This window comes from Castor canadensis, chromosome 11 (assembly GCF_047511655.1).
Source record: "Castor canadensis chromosome 11, mCasCan1.hap1v2, whole genome shotgun sequence".
NCBI lineage: Eukaryota > Metazoa > Chordata > Mammalia > Rodentia > Castoridae > Castor > Castor canadensis.
Window position 1 is genome coordinate 105,547,738 of NC_133396.1, and position 17,268 is coordinate 105,565,005.

The 17,268-nt window shown below is 38.0% G+C and overlaps 1 protein-coding gene across 5 annotated transcripts in view; it reads left to right on the top strand.

The window, feature by feature from the left end:
- LOC109688008 (GON-4-like protein) overlaps window positions 1-17,268 on the top strand; it is a 77,769-nt gene that overhangs the window by 25,031 nt on the left and 35,470 nt on the right. For all 5 annotated transcript variants that reach the window (XM_020166150.2, XM_020166149.2, XM_074047905.1 and 2 more), the window contains 5 exons: window positions 267-362; window positions 1,476-1,595; window positions 2,109-2,279; window positions 6,624-6,816; window positions 13,128-13,229. In XM_020166150.2, the coding sequence (XP_020021739.2) occupies window positions 267-362; window positions 1,476-1,595; window positions 2,109-2,279; window positions 6,624-6,816; window positions 13,128-13,229 (682 nt within the window). The remainder of the gene's footprint in view (window positions 1-266; window positions 363-1,475; window positions 1,596-2,108; window positions 2,280-6,623; window positions 6,817-13,127; window positions 13,230-17,268) is intronic.

Sequence of the window (17,268 nt, forward strand, 5' to 3'; positions counted from 1 at the left end):
CTTTAGTTTGCATCTCACAGAATCATTGAACTTGGTGTTTGCTCTAACTGTACATTATACTCTTAGGATGTTTTTTTTTTTTCTATCTTGCTTTCTTACCCTTACTTTCCAGACACATATGATTTGTGCTTCAATTTTCTTTCCTTTCCTTTTTTTATTTTCGTGGTGGGGATGGGAGCCAGGGCCTTGTGCATGGCTGTCATGCACTCCATCACTGAGCTCTTCCCCCAGCCAGACTCCATTTCTTTCTCGTTGACCTAATGCAGCCTCCACAGTTTGTGGACATCCAACTTGAAGAAGACGATTCCTCAGATGAAGAATACCAGCCAGATGAAGAAGAGGAAGATGAGACTGCTGAAGAGGTCAGTTGGTATTTATCGGTAATAAAGAGAAAAATTTGGCTTAACAAGACAAGGTATACTTGCGTTCCTTGGTATTTTCACTTGTTCTATGGAGAGGATTGAGGTCTTTCTTCTAATTTTTTTTTTTTTTTTTTTTTGTGGTACTGGGGTTTGAACTCAGAGCCTTGTGCTTGCTAGGCAGCGCTTGCTAGGCAGGCTGGCCACACTCCAGCCTTCTAACCAATTTTTTGCTGAGACTTTTTTTTTTCTTCATCCTCCCTCAATTTTTAAATTTTTATGATGAAGTGTAACACATATAATAGAGAAATGTGTATAAAATAAAATATACACTTTTTTAGTGCTGGGGATTGAACCCGGGCCTTGTTTTTGCTAGGCAAGTGCTCTATCACTGAGCCGCCTCTCCAGCAGATTGTATTTCTTTATAGTTCCATCACCTAAATGTGCACCTGTATACACTATAGTTCAATGTTTGCTATTTACGAGCTTTATATGAATGGACTCATAGTGTGTGTGTTCTTTTCTTCCTGCCTGTTGTTTTTGTTTAGTATTATCTTTTTGTTCAGCATGTGCTTATAAGCAATGCAGACCTTTGCTTATAACCATAGTTTGTTCATTTTTATCAAAGTGTTAATATGTTTGTATTAGGATTTTAAACCAATGCCTTATTCTTTCTTTCTTCACTTCCTTCCTTCCTTCCTTCCTTCCTTCCTTCCTTCCTTCCTCCCTCCCTCCTTTCCTTCCTTCCTCCCTCCCTTCCTCCCTTCCCTTCCCTCCCTTCCCTTTCCTTTCCTTTCCTTTCTTTCTTTCTTTCTTTCTTCTTTTTGTGGCATTGGGGATTGATCCCAGGGCCTCACACTTGCTTGGCAGGTGCTCTACCACTTGAGGTACACTCTGCAGCCCAATGAATGCCTTATACTTTCATAATTTCTAATTCAGATGAAGGTATTAGTCTAATCCCTGTCCCCTTCCCTCCTTTAGGATATTAAGTCATTTATGTTTTATTTTCTCTTTTTTCTGACTGATTGGTATTTTGTGATTTATTTTCTTGAGATACTTCACACTCTGGATTCAAGCAAGGCACATATGTAAAAGTGAACTGGATTTTTTTTATAGAGTTTATTGGAAAGTGATGTTGAAAGCACGGCTTCGTCTCCACGTGGGGCAAAGAAATCCAGATTGAGACAGTCTTCTGAGATGACTGAAACAGATGAGGAGAGTGCAATACTATCAGAGGTAAACCAGCATCATAGAAAAAAGATAAATTAGACATAAATATATAAACAGATTTTACCCATATAAGTAGATGATTTATTTGTGGTGATTCTGGACTATCACCCTTTTCCAAAGTCCCTTGGATTAATGAATAGTTAATGGAAAACTGGAACCTTGTGATATGAAGAACTTTTCTGAGTTCTTATTAAGGCACCAAAAATGTGCAACTATTGGAGTTTCTTGTTTCCTGCCCTTCTATTGTCTCATCCATGTTTTCTAATATTGTCTTTAAAGCTATTTTTATTAGATTTCTTACTTTTTGGTAACCTAAGTAGCATTCTGTTGACTTCACTAGAAAGAGTATGTAACCTAGTTAGATCTATGTACTCGACAGTGTTTTCATGTACTTCTAAGAAGAAAAAGGTCAGTAGCATGTGGAAGACCCATGTCTTTCTTCCCTTCCTTCCTCTCTTCCTCCTTCCCCCTCTCCTCCTTCTTTCTTTCTTCCTTAACGCAGTTGGCTCTTTTACCCAGGCTGAGAAAGTCACCACACCTGCCATCAGGCACATCAGCGCTGAGGTCGTGCCCATGGGACCTCCACCCCCTCCAAAGCCCAAACAGACCAAGGACAGTACTTTCATGGAGAAGCTACATGCAGTAGATGAGGAGCTGGCTTCTAGTCCTGTCTGCATGGATTCTTTCCAGGTGAATATCATAGCTCTAAATCCTTGAGAAAATAAAAGGTGGTAATTTAGTTGTTGCTCATGTTGAGAAGAGGGAGGGAGAGAGAGAGAGAGAGAGAGAGGGAGAGAGAGAGAAAGAGCAAGAAAGGTATTAAATTATTATTATTTTTTTTTTGGGATTGGAGTTTGAACATTCAGGGCTTCATGCTTGCTATGTGTGAGCCGCACCTCTAGTCCATTTTGCTCTGGTTATTTTGGGGGTGGGGATCTCAAGAACTATTTGTTCCAGCGGACTTTGAACCTCAATCCTCCCCATCTCATCCTCCCAAGTAGCTACATTGCAGGCATGAGCCACTGGCACCAGGCTTAAATTCTTATATAGTAAGACTTCTGAAATTTCTTTTTAAATTTTATATATTTTTTATTAGGGTATATTCATTAAACAGGGGGGATTCATAGTGACAATTCAGATTAGAGTTATATTATACATTAGTTACATTGCCCCCATCATCTCTCCCCCTCAGTCCCCTCCCCGATGAAATTGTTTTCGATGCTCTATAAGGTTTGTGCTATTTTATCTTAAGTGACAATAGCATTTTGTAAGGAATGAATAAATTGTGATAAGAACATTTTAAAATTTGGAGTATGACCAACCTTCACCTAGATTGTCCAGATATTAACTTTTTATGACAATTGCTTTATAATTCTCTTCTTCTCTCTCCAAACTCACTTAAAAAAATCATTTTAGAGAATATTGTAATAATGATGTCCTTTTACCCTTGAACGCTTTCGTGTTTATTTCTTTAAAATGAGATCCTTTTCTGTTACCACAGTGTAATTACCAAAATCAGGATTCAATAATTTTTTTCTCTTTTAGGAACAGTAAGAGAGTAAATGGAGCTAGATGCTGGTGGCTCATGCCTATACTCCTAGCTATTTGGGAGGCTGAGATTGAGAGGCTCTTGATTTGAGGCCAGCCCCCAAGCAAATAGTCCTCGAGATTCCATCTCCAAAATAACCAGTGAAAAATGGACTGGAGATGTAGCTCAAGTAGTAGAGTGCTTGCTTTGCACGCATAAAGCCCTGAGTTCAAATCTCAGTCCCACCAAAACAAAACAAAATGAAACAAAACAAAAAAAGAAAATAAATGGAAACATACTAAGAGATTGTTGCAGTAGTTTAAGAATAGCTTTCCAAATTGATGTATATATTCAATGCAATCCCTGTCCTAATCCCATCTGCCATTTTTGCAGAAATTGATAAATTAATCCTAAAATTTTTATGGAAAGCAAGGGACCTAGAATAACCCAAAAAATCTTGAAAAAGAACAAAGGTGGAGGTCTTACACTTTCTGATTTCAAAACTTATTATAGAGCTTGGTGTGGTAGCCTGGACTCAATAGCAAGACCCTATCTCAAAACAAACAAACAAATAAAAGAAGCTGGGCATAGTGGTACATGTCTGTAATCCCAGCTACTCAGGAGGCAGAGGCTCAAGGCCAGCCCAGGCCAAAAGTGAGACTATGAAAAATAAGCTAAAAGCAAAAGAACTTGGGGCATGGCTCAAGTGTGCTTGGTTGAGGCCCTGAGTTCAAACCCTAGTAACAAAAACAGAAAACAAAGAAAATCCACAACAAATAAAACAATAAACAAACAAAAGGAAAACACACACACACACCCCATTAACTATAAAGTTACAGTAATCATGAAATTCTGTTTCTGGCGTAAGGATAGACACACAGATCAGTGGAACAGAATTTAGAGGTCAGAAATAAACCTTTTCATTTATGGTTAAGTATGCAAAGACCAGCTAGTGGGAAAAAATAGTCTTTTCAACAGATTGTGCTAGGACCCCTGAAGTCTGTATTACAGAAGAATGAAAATGGACCTCATGTGGTATGAGTTAAAAATTAACTCAAATTGTCAGTCTAAATGTAAGAGCTAAAACTATATACCTTGTAGAAGCAAACATCGGAGTCAAACTCTGTGACCTTTAATCAGGCAATAGAGTCTTAGATATAATACCAAAAACATAAAACCACAAAAGATAAAAGCAGCTGGGTGCCATTGGCTCACACCTGTAATCCTAGCTACTCAGGAGGCAGAGATTAGGAGGATCGAGGTTTGAAGCTAGCAGGTCTTATCTTGAAAACACCCATCACTAAAAAGGGCTGGTGGAGTGGCACAAGGTGTAGGCCCTGAGTTCAAGCCCCAGTACTGCAAAATAAATAAATAAATAAAAAATAAAATAAAAAAAATAAAAGCAGATATATTAGACCTCATAAAAACTAAAAACTTTTGTGCTTCACAAATGTGAACACAGCTAGGTCCTTGAGAGGCTGAGTCAAGAGGATTACAAGTTTGAGGCCAGCCTGGGTTACACAGAAAGGCTGTTTACAAACAAACAAACAAACAGAATGTGAAGACAACATACAGAATGAGAGATTACATTTGTGGTAAGCTTATTATTATATTATGTAAAGATCTCTTACAATTCAAAAATAAAAAGACAACTTAATTCTACAATGGGCAAGGGATATGAATAGACATGTCTCTAGGGAAGATAAATGAATGGCCAAGAAGCATATGAAAAGATAGTCAACATTAGTCATTAGAGACATACAAACCAAAACTATACTGCCCTGAGGTATACCTTACCTAGCATCAGTAATGTCTCTACATTGCAAAAAATAAAAACAGAAACAAAGAAACAGCCTACCACTTAGCCTTCACTAGCTTCGCTCTAATAAAAAATATGGATAACAGTGTTGGAAAGCTTGTGGAAAAACGTGGAACCCTCTACACTGCTGGTGGGACTATAAAATGGTACAAGTATTTTGGAAAACAGTTTGACAGTTTTTCAAAAAGTTAAACATAGTTGGGTATGGTGGCTCACACCTGTAATCCTAGTTACTTGGGAAGCAGATATTGGGATGATTGTGGTTCTAGCCTAGCCTGGGTAAAAACTTTGCAAGACTCTTGTCTCAACCAATAAAAGCTGGGCCCAATGGTGCATACCTGTCATCCCAGCTACTTGAGGTGCTTAAATAGGAAGATTGAGGTCCAGGTCAACTTGGGAATAAATGCAAGACCCTATTTGAAAAATATCTAAAGCAAAAAGGGCTGGGAGTGTACTTCAAAGTGGTAGAGTGCCTTCCTAAATCCAAAGCCCTGAGTTTATAACTCAGTACCGCCTCTAAAAAGGTTAAACAGAGTAGTCTTTGCTCCCATTTCCTGAGTGGGGGAACAGGAAATGTTTCTCTCTCTTTTCCTCCCTCCCCTGCTCCCTGTCTATACTTTATCTTGTTATACTAAAATAAATCCTTGCAAAAAAAAAAAAAGTTAAACAGTTATCATATGACTCAAAAATTTTACTCCAAGAGAACCGAAAATAAATGTTTTTAATAGCAGTATTCTCAGTAGTCCCTATGTAGAAACACAAATGTCCATCAGCTAATGGGTAAGCAAAATGTGGTATATCCATACAATGGAATGTTATTGGGAATAAAAGAAATTACTGATACATGGTACAAAGATGAACTTTTTTTTTTGCAGTACTGAGGTTTGAACTCAGGGCTTACACCTTGAGCCACTCCACCAGCGCTTTTTTGTGAAGCGTTTTTTTTTAGAGTCTTGTGAACTACTTTGCCTGTGCTGGCTTCAAACTTCGATCCTCCTGATCTGTGCCTCCTAAGTAGCTAGGATTACAGGCGAGAGCCACCAGTGTCTGGCTCAAGGATGAACTTTGAACACATTATGCTAAGTGAAAGCAGTGATTTCATTTATATGAAATTTTAGTATAAAGGAAATCAAAAAAGACAGAATGTAGGTTACTGGTTAGCAGGAATTGGGAGGAGGAGGGAAGGAAAGTCCATGGGCCTGCATTTTCTTTTTGGATTGATAAAACTGTTTTGGAATTTGTGCTGATGTTTGCATAATATTATGAATACACTAAAGTCCATTAAATTATTTGTTCCCCCCTCCTCCCCTGTTTTTTTTCGGTGGTAGTGGCATTTGAACTCAATTATATGCTTTATGGCCTATAATTTTTTTTTTTGAGTGGTTTTGGGGTTTGAACTCAGGGCCTGTGGCTTGCTAGGCAGTAACTGTTCCACTTTAGCCACTCCTCCAGCCTAGATAAATTATATATTTCAATAGAGCTGTTACAGATGTTCTTGAAATGTTGTTTTCAGACTAATGTGATTTTTCTTAAAAATTTTTGAGACAAACAAATAATTAACCCAAATTGGTTATAGAAGAGAGCTGTGGCTTAAGCTGGGAAGAGCAGCACAAAGGAGAAGGTGCAGTTTGGAGAATCTGGAAGAATTATTCACATAGTGACTTCTTTTCCCTTTTCCATTTGCTAGCCCATGGACAGCAGTCTCATCGCATTCCGAACCCGGTCTAAGATGCCCCTGAAAGATGTTCCCCTGGGCCAATTAGAGGCAGAACTTCAAGCTCCAGATATCACCCCAGACATGTATGACCCCAATACAGCTGATGATGAGGACTGGAAGGTGTGGCTGGGGGGACTTATAAATGATGATGTAGAGAATGAAGGTAAGTGATTTTGTTTTCATTTATATTCTGTCCTATCATCTTTGCTAAAATTTTCATTAATTGGAAGCTTAAATATTGGGATTGTGGCCAGGCACGGTGGCACACACCTATAGTCCCATGTACCTGGAAGCTTAGATAGAAGGATCTCTTGAGCCCAGGAGTTTGAGGGCAACCTCGGCAGCATTAGGGAGACTCTAAAATAAATAAACCATGTGACGAGGTGCCTGAGTGGTTAAGGCGATGGACTGCTAAAATAAATAAGTAAACAAACACACAAATCAATAAGTGAATGCAATTGTGTCGGCTGGGGACATAGCTTAATGGTAGAGTGCGCGCTTAGTGTTCATGAGGCTTCAGCCTCAGTCCCCAGCACCAGAAACAAAGAGTGAGGTCATGTCAGAAGAATAAAGTGTGTTATTTTCCTTTGTTCCCATACCACAGTCAGCACAGGACTTCTGTGATCTCAAAAGGTCGGGAATTTCTCTTTTAAACCCCAGTACCACCAGAAAAAAGATTTAAATAAAAGGTATGGGGACTTCACCTTCCCAGCAAATAAGCATTCTTCGGCGGTAGACACCAGCTGGGTGTCCTCTAATCCCATTCAGTTCAGATGCTGTCTACCTGTGATAGATTCAGATAGGGCAGAGTCCTCAAGACTGCCCCTCCTTTAGGTGCCAGTTGCAGACCCAGTTGTTTTTAACCCGTGCTTCTTTTCAACTGGCTGGGAATCAGGGTTCCCACAACACTGTCCTTGAATTTAGTTAATTTACTTGAGTACCTCATAGAACTCAGCTAGGATTACAGGCATGAGCCATTGTTGCCTGGCTTTACATATATATTCAGTTGTTAATTTTTCTCTTTTCTTTCTTCTCCCTCATTTTTGTTAAGCATCTTTTTGGAAGTTATTGAATGCTAAGGATCCTCCCTTGAATCATAATTACACATGTAATTTTAAATATGATCTAAGGAAGGTTCACTGCTTCACCAAAATAACATTGCGTTAGGTACGGGTGTTTCTGATACAAGTGAAAGAGTTCTAACTCAGTTTTGCTGAGGTCAAATGAAACCAGACTTTCAGAAGGGCAGAAAAACCTGCTGTGGAACTGAGGCACTGTTAGGATCCTTCTTTCCCTCTCTACTTTATTTCTTTTTTTTTACTCAGCTTCATTCTCAAACTTTTTGCTGCAAGGCTGGAAATCCATTTCTTCTTGCTTTGTCAGCATATCAGAAGGACTCTGCCATATAAACTTCAGTTTGGAATTTCCAGGGAACAACTCAGATTGGCTTGATCTAATCACATGCACACTCTCTTGGTGTTGTGTAGCACTGATAGGGTGGCCATTTTAGCTTGGACTCTTATGACTGACAGTACCTCATATTGCTGTGTGGGGAGTGTACAGTTACCCAAAAGAATCTTACCAGAAGTAAGGAAGGAGTAATGATCAGATAAAAGTTTGGATGGAAATAGACAAAATAAATACATAGGTTGGTTAGGCCATGAATATCAGGATAAGTGAATAAAAGAAAATAACAAATCCTTAGGTTAGACATGGGCCATACACTTGTAATCCCAAGTACTTAGGAGGCAGAGATAGGAGGATCATGGTTAAAGGCCAGCCTGGGGGAGGGGGAATTAATTGAGACCCAATTAAAAAAAAAAAACCAAGCCAGGTATGGTGGTTCAGGCCTATAATCCCAGCTATTTGGGAGGCAGAGGTAAGAGGATTGTGGCCTGAGGCCTGCAAAAGCATGAGACCCTATCCAAAACTAACTAAAGCAAAAAGGGCTGATTGTTGTATAAGTGGCAGAGCTCTTGAGACTGAATTCAAACCCAGTACTGCCATAAACAAACAAACAAAAAACAAATAAGTAAATAATAAAATAACAAGCCTTTGAAAGCTATTTGTGATACTATTAATCACTGTACATCATTTGGCATGATTATTTAGTACTTTCCTTCTGCAGGCATTGTGCTAGGTTCTGTGAGGGATAAAGAGCACAATCATTTAGTCAGGGAGTGAAATCTATTAAGAAGTACATGATACCTGGTCCATTGTTTGTTCACAATACTTGTTTTAAACGTATGTGTTTATTGCTTTATTCACTCCTTAGTTTATTTTAAGAGACAGCGTCTTGATAGGTTAACCAGGCTGGCTCCAGACTTCTGGGTTCAAGCAATCCTCCTGCCTCAGACTCCCAAGCGGTTGGGACTACATACAGGTGTATACCACCACGCCCAGCTTGTAAGGTTTTAGAAGAGGGAAAGCCAATTTCTGTTTTGGATGATCATTTATAGGTATATAAAAGAGGTAGGTAATTGTGATGGACTTTTGAAAAAAATTTAAAAAACATTGACAGGGAAAAGAAGATGGAGAGGAGGCAGATGGATGGGAGAGACATGAAATAATAGATATAGTGGCTTCTGTAGGCTGTATGCCTCAAGAATTTTCTCTATTATAAATATAAGAGTAGTACATGCTTGGCATAGGTAAATATCAAATATTACCTAAAAAAAAAAACTAGTAAAGCCTCTTCCCAAGACAAGTTTCCTGTCCCAGCAAGACATCTGTAAGAGTTTTCGAATGTGTAGTTGGTTACCTGTTAGTTTTCCATATTAGTATTGGAATAGAGAGAATTAAATTTTAGTACTAAATTTAAATTTGAGACTTTTCTCAGACAGAAAAGATAGATGACAAGAAGCAGTTTGGTTTGAATCTTAATGTTTTTCTTCTCCACCTACCCTCTATTGTAGAAGTGCTAATAAGCAATGATATACATGTTTTGTTTTGTTTGTTGTTTATTTTTTTTTGTGGGACTGGAGTTTGAACTCAGGACTTTGCACTTGCAAAGCAGTCACTTGTAAAGCAGGTACTCTACCACTTGAGCCATACCTCTAGTCCATTTTGCTTTGGTTATTTTGGAGATGGGGGTCTCTAAAACTGTTTTCCCAGGTTGGCCTTGAGCCGTGATCCTCCAGATCTCAGCCTCCCAAGTAGCTAGGATTACAGGGATGAGCCTCTAGTGTCCAGCTTAAAATTGCACAAAATTGTATAAGAAGAGATAAGAAGAGATTAAGTTTGAAGTTGATCATTGACATATCAACTGGAAAATCAGTTCCTTACTAATCAGTGGTCGATCTGTTATCCCATTAGTCTTAGGACAGATAAGAGTCTAAACTCTGGACTTTTCATTATTCTACCAGTTTTGAATATGCTGAGAACTATACAGCTTTTCGCCAGAAAAAATACATATCTCCATACATAAAATGCATACCTAAATACATATACCTCAAAGGGCATTTATTGGCATTCCTTTTTTCTGCCAGACCTCTCCAAGCTCTTTGAGACCAAGGTTCAAAATCTTTGCAAAAGGGAATGGACAGAGCTGGCTCAGTGGCTCACCTGCCTTAGCAAGTGCAAGGCTCTGAGTTGAACTCATATTGCCACAAAAAAAAAAAAAAAAGGAATGAGCAGGACAAAGATAGTTCTAGCATTCTATAGGTAGTAAAATCTCAGAGAAGTTCTTTGTTTTGCTCTGTGTTATGGAATCAATTTTTACAGTGCTAGGACTGGAACCCAGTTTAATATTCTAAGCATGTCTTCATCACAGAGGCTTCCTGAGGAGTTAAACCACTTTTTATTTTATTTTGAAGACTGTAACTTTCCAGAAGGAAGCACTGCTTTTTATTTTTGACCCATGTTAATACAAAATATTAGGACTAAGTCAGGTTCTTACAGCTTTATCAGTAGCAGCTTTTGTGCTTTTGTTTTCTCATCACCTTTGTTCAAATTGCTGAGGTGGTAGCTATTGGGGAGGAAAGGCCATAGAGTGCTGTCCATCAGAATCTGGGGAGTTGGGCATTATTTCTCATATGATTTGTAGAACCAAAATCAGAATTGAGGAGAGTAAGCATGGGTGGTATTCACTAAGGATTCCAGGGCCAGTTATTAGAGTTGGTTTGAGTTCCAGATCCACCTGCAGTATTTACTGAGGTGCTGACAAATAGGAAATGATGCTAGATATGGGATCCTAGTATCAAACTTTTGCTATATGCTAACCTTTTTTTTTTTTTTTTTGTAACATTACATGGCCAACTGTTTTCTCATGTTCCTAGTACCATCTGACCTAAACGCTATTACAAGTTAGATTCTTACTTGCAGGAAATAATTAAGAGATAGCACTGGAGTGGTACACTAACCTTAGATCGTCTGGGTAGATGCTGATTTTGTAGATCAGTTAAAAAAGTAGGCCATGGGTAGATTCTACAACTTAAAATTTTTTGCTAAGTATAACTCAGAAAAATCCTCTTAGATGATTTTTCAGCATGTTTGCCAAGTAGGCACTCTTTTTGTGTGATGTGGGCAGAAGCTGTCTGTTGCAGTTCTCACACCCAAACACATGCAGTCCAAACCTGTATAATCTACCCATATGTTATAGGCTATTCCCAGAATTTCATTATTCATCAGTGTTTATAAAGAACCTGCTGTGAAGACTTACAGAGAACATTCTGTGGGGATTAGGAACACCGATTCCATTCCTTAGGAATTGTAGAATTTTTGTTTGTGTGAGAAGCCCACAGATAGACAAAAAAGATCGGATATTTAAATAGCTATGGATAAACAGTGCAAATTAGATTAGGATTAATCAGCATAAAATTTTTGATGAGTATGGAAAAAAAGTGTATATAAGTCAGTTCCAGTGGTGTGCACCTGTGGGCCTACCTACTGAGGAGACTGAGACAGGAGAGTTGCTTGAACGTGAGTTTAAGAATAGCCTGGGCAATATAAACAAAAAACAAAAGCAAAATGCATATATATTTTTATAAAAAGTACTCATTTATTAGGAAAAATTAAAACATTGTGGAAGGCTACAAAGTGAAGAGTCCTACCATCTTTGTTAATATGTGTTTCTAGATAATCTCTGTGTTATTAAACATGTATTTATTGAGAATTAAGAAATTTTTCCCAGGGCTGGCAGAGTGGCTCAAGTTGAAGAGCCCCAGTCCAGCAAGCGTGAGGCCTTGAGTTCAAACCCCAGCATCACCAAAAAAAAAAAATTTTTTTTCCAAAAGAAGACTCATACTATGCATATTCTACAGCAGCAATTTGCTCCTTTCACTTAATGATATAATTAGGATATTTTTCCATTATAATTCATAGAAATATTCCCTCCTGTTTAACAGACACATAGTAGTAAAGAATTTAGTTACTCCCTTTCTGATAGTCTTTTTTTCTTTTTTTTTTAATTCAGTTCCTTAGTACTAGCCACATTTAAAGTTCTCAATAGTCACACGTGACTAGTGGCTACAGGACTACACAGTACATATGTATACCATGTCTATCATTACAGAAATTTCTGTAAGACTACACTGATCTAAAGTTCTTTGGAGGTTAATATCACCTTACATTTCTTAATTTAGAGCTGGGGATATAGCTCAGTAGTAGAGAACTTGTCTAGCTCACACTAGGCCTTGGAGTCCATCCCCAGCACCAAAAAAAATTTCCATAATTTAACAATGACATAATTTTTATTTAGAAATTAGAAAAAAAGGGGAAGGGGCTGTGGGGTGTAGCTCAAGTGGTAGAGTGCCTGCCTAGTAGGTGCAAGACCCCCAGTACTGCCAAAAATAAAAAAAAAACTATAAGAGAGAAACACCTATATATCCTCTACCCTAATATCAAAATGCTTATTTTTTGTACATCTTTAGTTATTTGTGATTATTATTATTGAAGAGGTATAATTTTTCCTTCTTAGATTATTATGTATGTATGGTATTGTGTGGTACTTTTGTCATACCTGTATTGAATATTTATAAAATGGTTACCTGTTCACATTTTATGTGTACATTTTAAAAATCATGCTAAGGCATCATAATTACATAGTCGTTCTCTAATTGTTGGGAATTTGTGTCAATTCTTTTTCATTATATGTATCGTTGTACAAATAAGTAAATGTTATTTTCATGAGATGCACTACTCAAAGTAAGATTGCTAGAACAAGTTATTTAGTTTGTTTTTGGGTTTTGCTACATATTGAGAAATTAAAGTTTTGAGGAAGGGAAAGAACCAGGTTTTTGGAGAGAGTAAGTGAGATGACTCAGTGTGGGAAATGATCGATCCACATAAAGGCACTGGCGAGAAAATAAGTTACTTGAGAAATGTATGTGCTTCCTTAGAACAGGTGTTTATGGTGTTAAAATCTTTTTAGTTAGCATATACTAATTGTACAGAGTGTTGTTGAAATCTTGCATTTTTGCAGAGGTATGGCTTCGATGTTGGGAGTAACAAGTGTCTGAAACATTTTTTTTCTAGATGAAGCAGATGATGATGATGATCCAGAATACAATTTCCTGGAAGATCAAGATGAACCAGACACAGAGGACTTCCGTACTGACCGGGCAGTAAGAATCACCAGTGAGTCTTTGTTTATTATGAATCCTGCTCTTGTCTGTTCTACATCTACTTTTGTTTACTTTATAGCTTTTTGTGAGTGAAGTTTGCAGCCTGTCCAAGATAGGACATTTACGTTTCTTTCATTTGTTTATTTTTATAATTCTTTAAAGTTAGATATAAATTTAGAAAGCTATCCATTATTTATTTGTACATCCCATAGCCTTGTATTGAATTCTTACTATTTGGCAAGGATTTTACTTGGAATGCCATGATGACTTAGGACAAGGCCTCTGCTCATGGGCATTGGGCTTAGTCTGGGTGCAAAGAGAAAGAGTTATACTATAGAGTATAGGTGTTGAATAAGTTGGATGTAGGGTATACCAGTTGTGTAAAAGAGGTTGTGCTCTCCTAAGTGTGGGAGGCTTAGGAAAGGATTCACAAGATGAAGTGTGTTAGCTTTGTTTTGATGGAGGGTTATGAGATTATTGGTGAATGGGGTGGAGAGGGACAAATAGAGGAGCATCTGCAAACCACAGAACTGTTAAGCAATAAAAAATTGTATTTGGAAAATACTAAAAATTCTAAGTATTTTGATGCAGTTACATGAGTGAGTGGTGGTAGAAAAGATAAGTAGTGTTCAGATCACAGGGACTGTTTGAACTTCAGAAAGAGTTTTAAACAGGAAATCAACAGGAACCCATTTGGATTTTAGAAAGATCACTTCTATTTAATACAAGTTTGATGTATTGATTTGGTGGATAAAGAGCACAAGATTGCAGGTATGGAAAACAATTATGATAACTTACTTTGAGTTATTTGTTTAAAAAAAATTATGTCATTGGCTAGTGTTCCAGTCATGAAAAATATATTTCAGAGATTATTGATTTTCACTGAGGGTGTGTGTGGCCCTGTTGGAGTGGGGTTTACACATGGAGAAGTAAGATGGTAACTCTTGACCAGGTTATGGAGAGAGTTTTAGAAGTGTCCAAAAGCATTTACTATATTTCTAAATGATGCAGCTTTCTCCCTATGGTCCTTTATGCCATAACACTTTATTTTATGTTTTATGTTGTTTTTAAGGTTAGAATACTATTTCCTTTATGAAGAACTTCCATTTATTTTGATCAGTTGTGATGATTAAGATTAGAAGAAGCACTGAAAGGAAAGCATCAGAAATCAAAGCGAAAGTGTAGAATGAAAGGTTGAGGATTTAGAGTTCAAGAAAACTGTGAAGAAGGACTATAGAAGAAGGGGAAACTAGAAATCAAGAAAATCTAGTCATAGAAACCAAGGAGTCTGAAGGAGGAAGGTCTTCTAGATTAACAGTCTCATATGCTGATGACTAAACACTTTCTGTTTGAAGTGGAAAAGCAGGAGATCGGTTTAGGTGATAGCATGGAATACACTTGCTTTCCCTTTTGTTTGTCTGTTACTTTCTTTTGTTTACATATAATTTCTCAGGGATACCTTCTTCAATTGGGATTGATCTTGTTTTGTACTCCTATACCAGATTTTTATGGCCTTTCTATACTCATTGCTATCATAATTATTAATTTAGTGTCTGTCTTCTCTCCTATACTGAGCCTTTCAAGGGCTTTGTGGTACTTACTGCTGTGGAGTCCATGTTTAGCACAGTGTTGCCATTATTTGTCAAATAATGATCTTTTTTATTTGTTTGTACACAGGCTGTCCTTGAACTCACACTTCTCCTGCCAAGTGCTGGAATTTCAGGCATTGCGTGTGCCACCACAGCAAATAATGATCTTTCTTTTGTGGGATTGATCTAGTGCTCTATCACTTGAGCTATACCCCTAGCTCTTTTGTTTATATTTTGTTTTATGAGATAGAGACATATTAACTTTGCCTGGGCTGGCCTCTTTCTTGAGTTTGTGATCAAAAGTGAAAACTTAGATACAATTTTGTTCTGGCTTTTTATTTTCTTATGTCTGATACTGCGTTTGATTATCCTCTCTTTAAGAGGACTTATCCTAACATGGTTGACTAAATTTTAAATTTTAAAACAATTAGCATGCATAAAATCATAGAGTTGAAAAGCTCTTTGTAGACATATCTTTTCTTCTCATTTGAAAATTCTTTTGGAACATTTTCTTTTTTTTTTGGTGGCTTAACACTTGCTAGGCAGACGCTCTTCCCTCTTGAGCCGCTCTACCGGCTCATTTGAGATTTGTTTGCAACTGCTTTGATGCGGCCCTTGGGGTCTGTTTGACTGTCTGCAAGTGGGAAGAGGCTCACCAGTTCTGTAGATAATACGTTCTAGTCTCTGATACTACCCCAATTACCATTTTTCCATACTGCACCAGAATCTGCCTTTCATATTCCTTCTGTTTATCCTTTACTGGAGCAAGAAGTAATTTCCTCCCAAATTTGCATATTAAAAGATGTTTCTTTGGTGTTACACACATATAATCACACTCATTGGGAGGTAGAGATCAGGAGCACTGAGTTTGAGTCCACCCTGGGCAAAAAGTTAGTGAGACTCCATTTCAGCCAATAGGAATGGTTATGATGTTTCACATCTGTAATCCTAGCTACTCAGGAGGTGTAAGTAGGAGGATTGTGGACTGAGGTTGGCCATGGGCAAAAACATGAGATCCTATTTGTATAACAACTTAAGCAAAAGGAGCTAGGAGCATGGCTCACATGGTCGAGCACCTGCCTAGCAAGTGCAAGTACCTCTACATATACCTCCTGCATAACTGGGGATGACAGGTGTATACCACCATACCCAGCTTTTTCATTGAAATAGGGTCTTGCTAACTATTTTTTTTTCTCATTCTCTGATCTCTGCCTTCTGAGTAGCTGGGCTACCATATCTTGCCTTATTATGAAAAATTTTAAAAACAGAATAGTTAGAAGAATAGTATAGTGGATATCTTTTAATATAGATGTCTTAGCTTAGTTTTGAAGCAGGAATTGATGCAACATTTTTTTTTCTTTTTTGTCGTACTGGGATTTGAACTCAGGGCCTTATACTTGCTAGGCATGCACTCTGTCACTCACCACCCTTTCTTCCTTAGTTATTTTTTTAGTAGGGTCTTGCTTTTATGGCTGGGCCAGCATGGACTGTGATCCTTCTAGTACACTCCCTAGCAGGGACAATAGATATGTGCCACTATACCCATCTGTTTTTTTGGTGGTACAGGGGTTTGAACTCAGGGCCTCAACATGTTAGGATCAAGTGCTCTGCCACTTGAGCCACTCCACCAGCCGTTTTTTTTTTTTGTATTGGGTGTTTTCGAGATAGGGTTTCATGAACTGTTTGCCTAGGCTGGCTTCAACCTGATCCTCCTGATCTCTGCCTCCTGAGTACCTAGGATCACAGGTATGAGCCACAGCACCTGGCTTTTTTTTTGGGACAAGGTCTTGTTTTATAACCCAGGCTGGCCTAGAACTCATGATCCTCTTGCCTTACTCACAAAGTGCTGGAATTACAGGTATGTACTATCATACCCAGCTGAGAAATTTTTAATCTATATTTGCTTTATCATGGAGCTGTCTTTTTGTCCGTCCATGAGTTCTTTTTTTTTTTTTTTTTTTGGTGGGACTGGGGTTTGAACTCAAGGCTTCAAGCTTGCCAAGCAGGCACGCTACAGCTTGAGCCACACTCCCATTCTGTTTTGCTTTGGTAATTTTGGAGATGGGGTCTTATGAACTATTTTCCCTGGCTGGGCTTGAACCTCAATCCTCCCAATCACAGTGACCCAAGTAGCAAAGATTACAGGCGTGACCCATCAGTGCCCAGCCTTCATTTTTTAAAAAAATGTATGTGAGAGTGACTTATACTTCACAAGTAAACACTTCTACATGCATATCATGAATTAGAGTTCAATATTTATTTATGATCTCTTGTTTAGGTAAATTTACACACAATGTGTTGCACAAATCTTAAGTATTGCATGTAGTGAGTTTTGACATGCATATAACTTGTGTAAGCCAAATTCCACTCAGGGTATAGAATCATCACCCCAGAAACTTCCTCCTGCTCCTTCCAACTCAGTTTCCACATACATCCCACCTCCTCTTCTGATATGTTTCATCA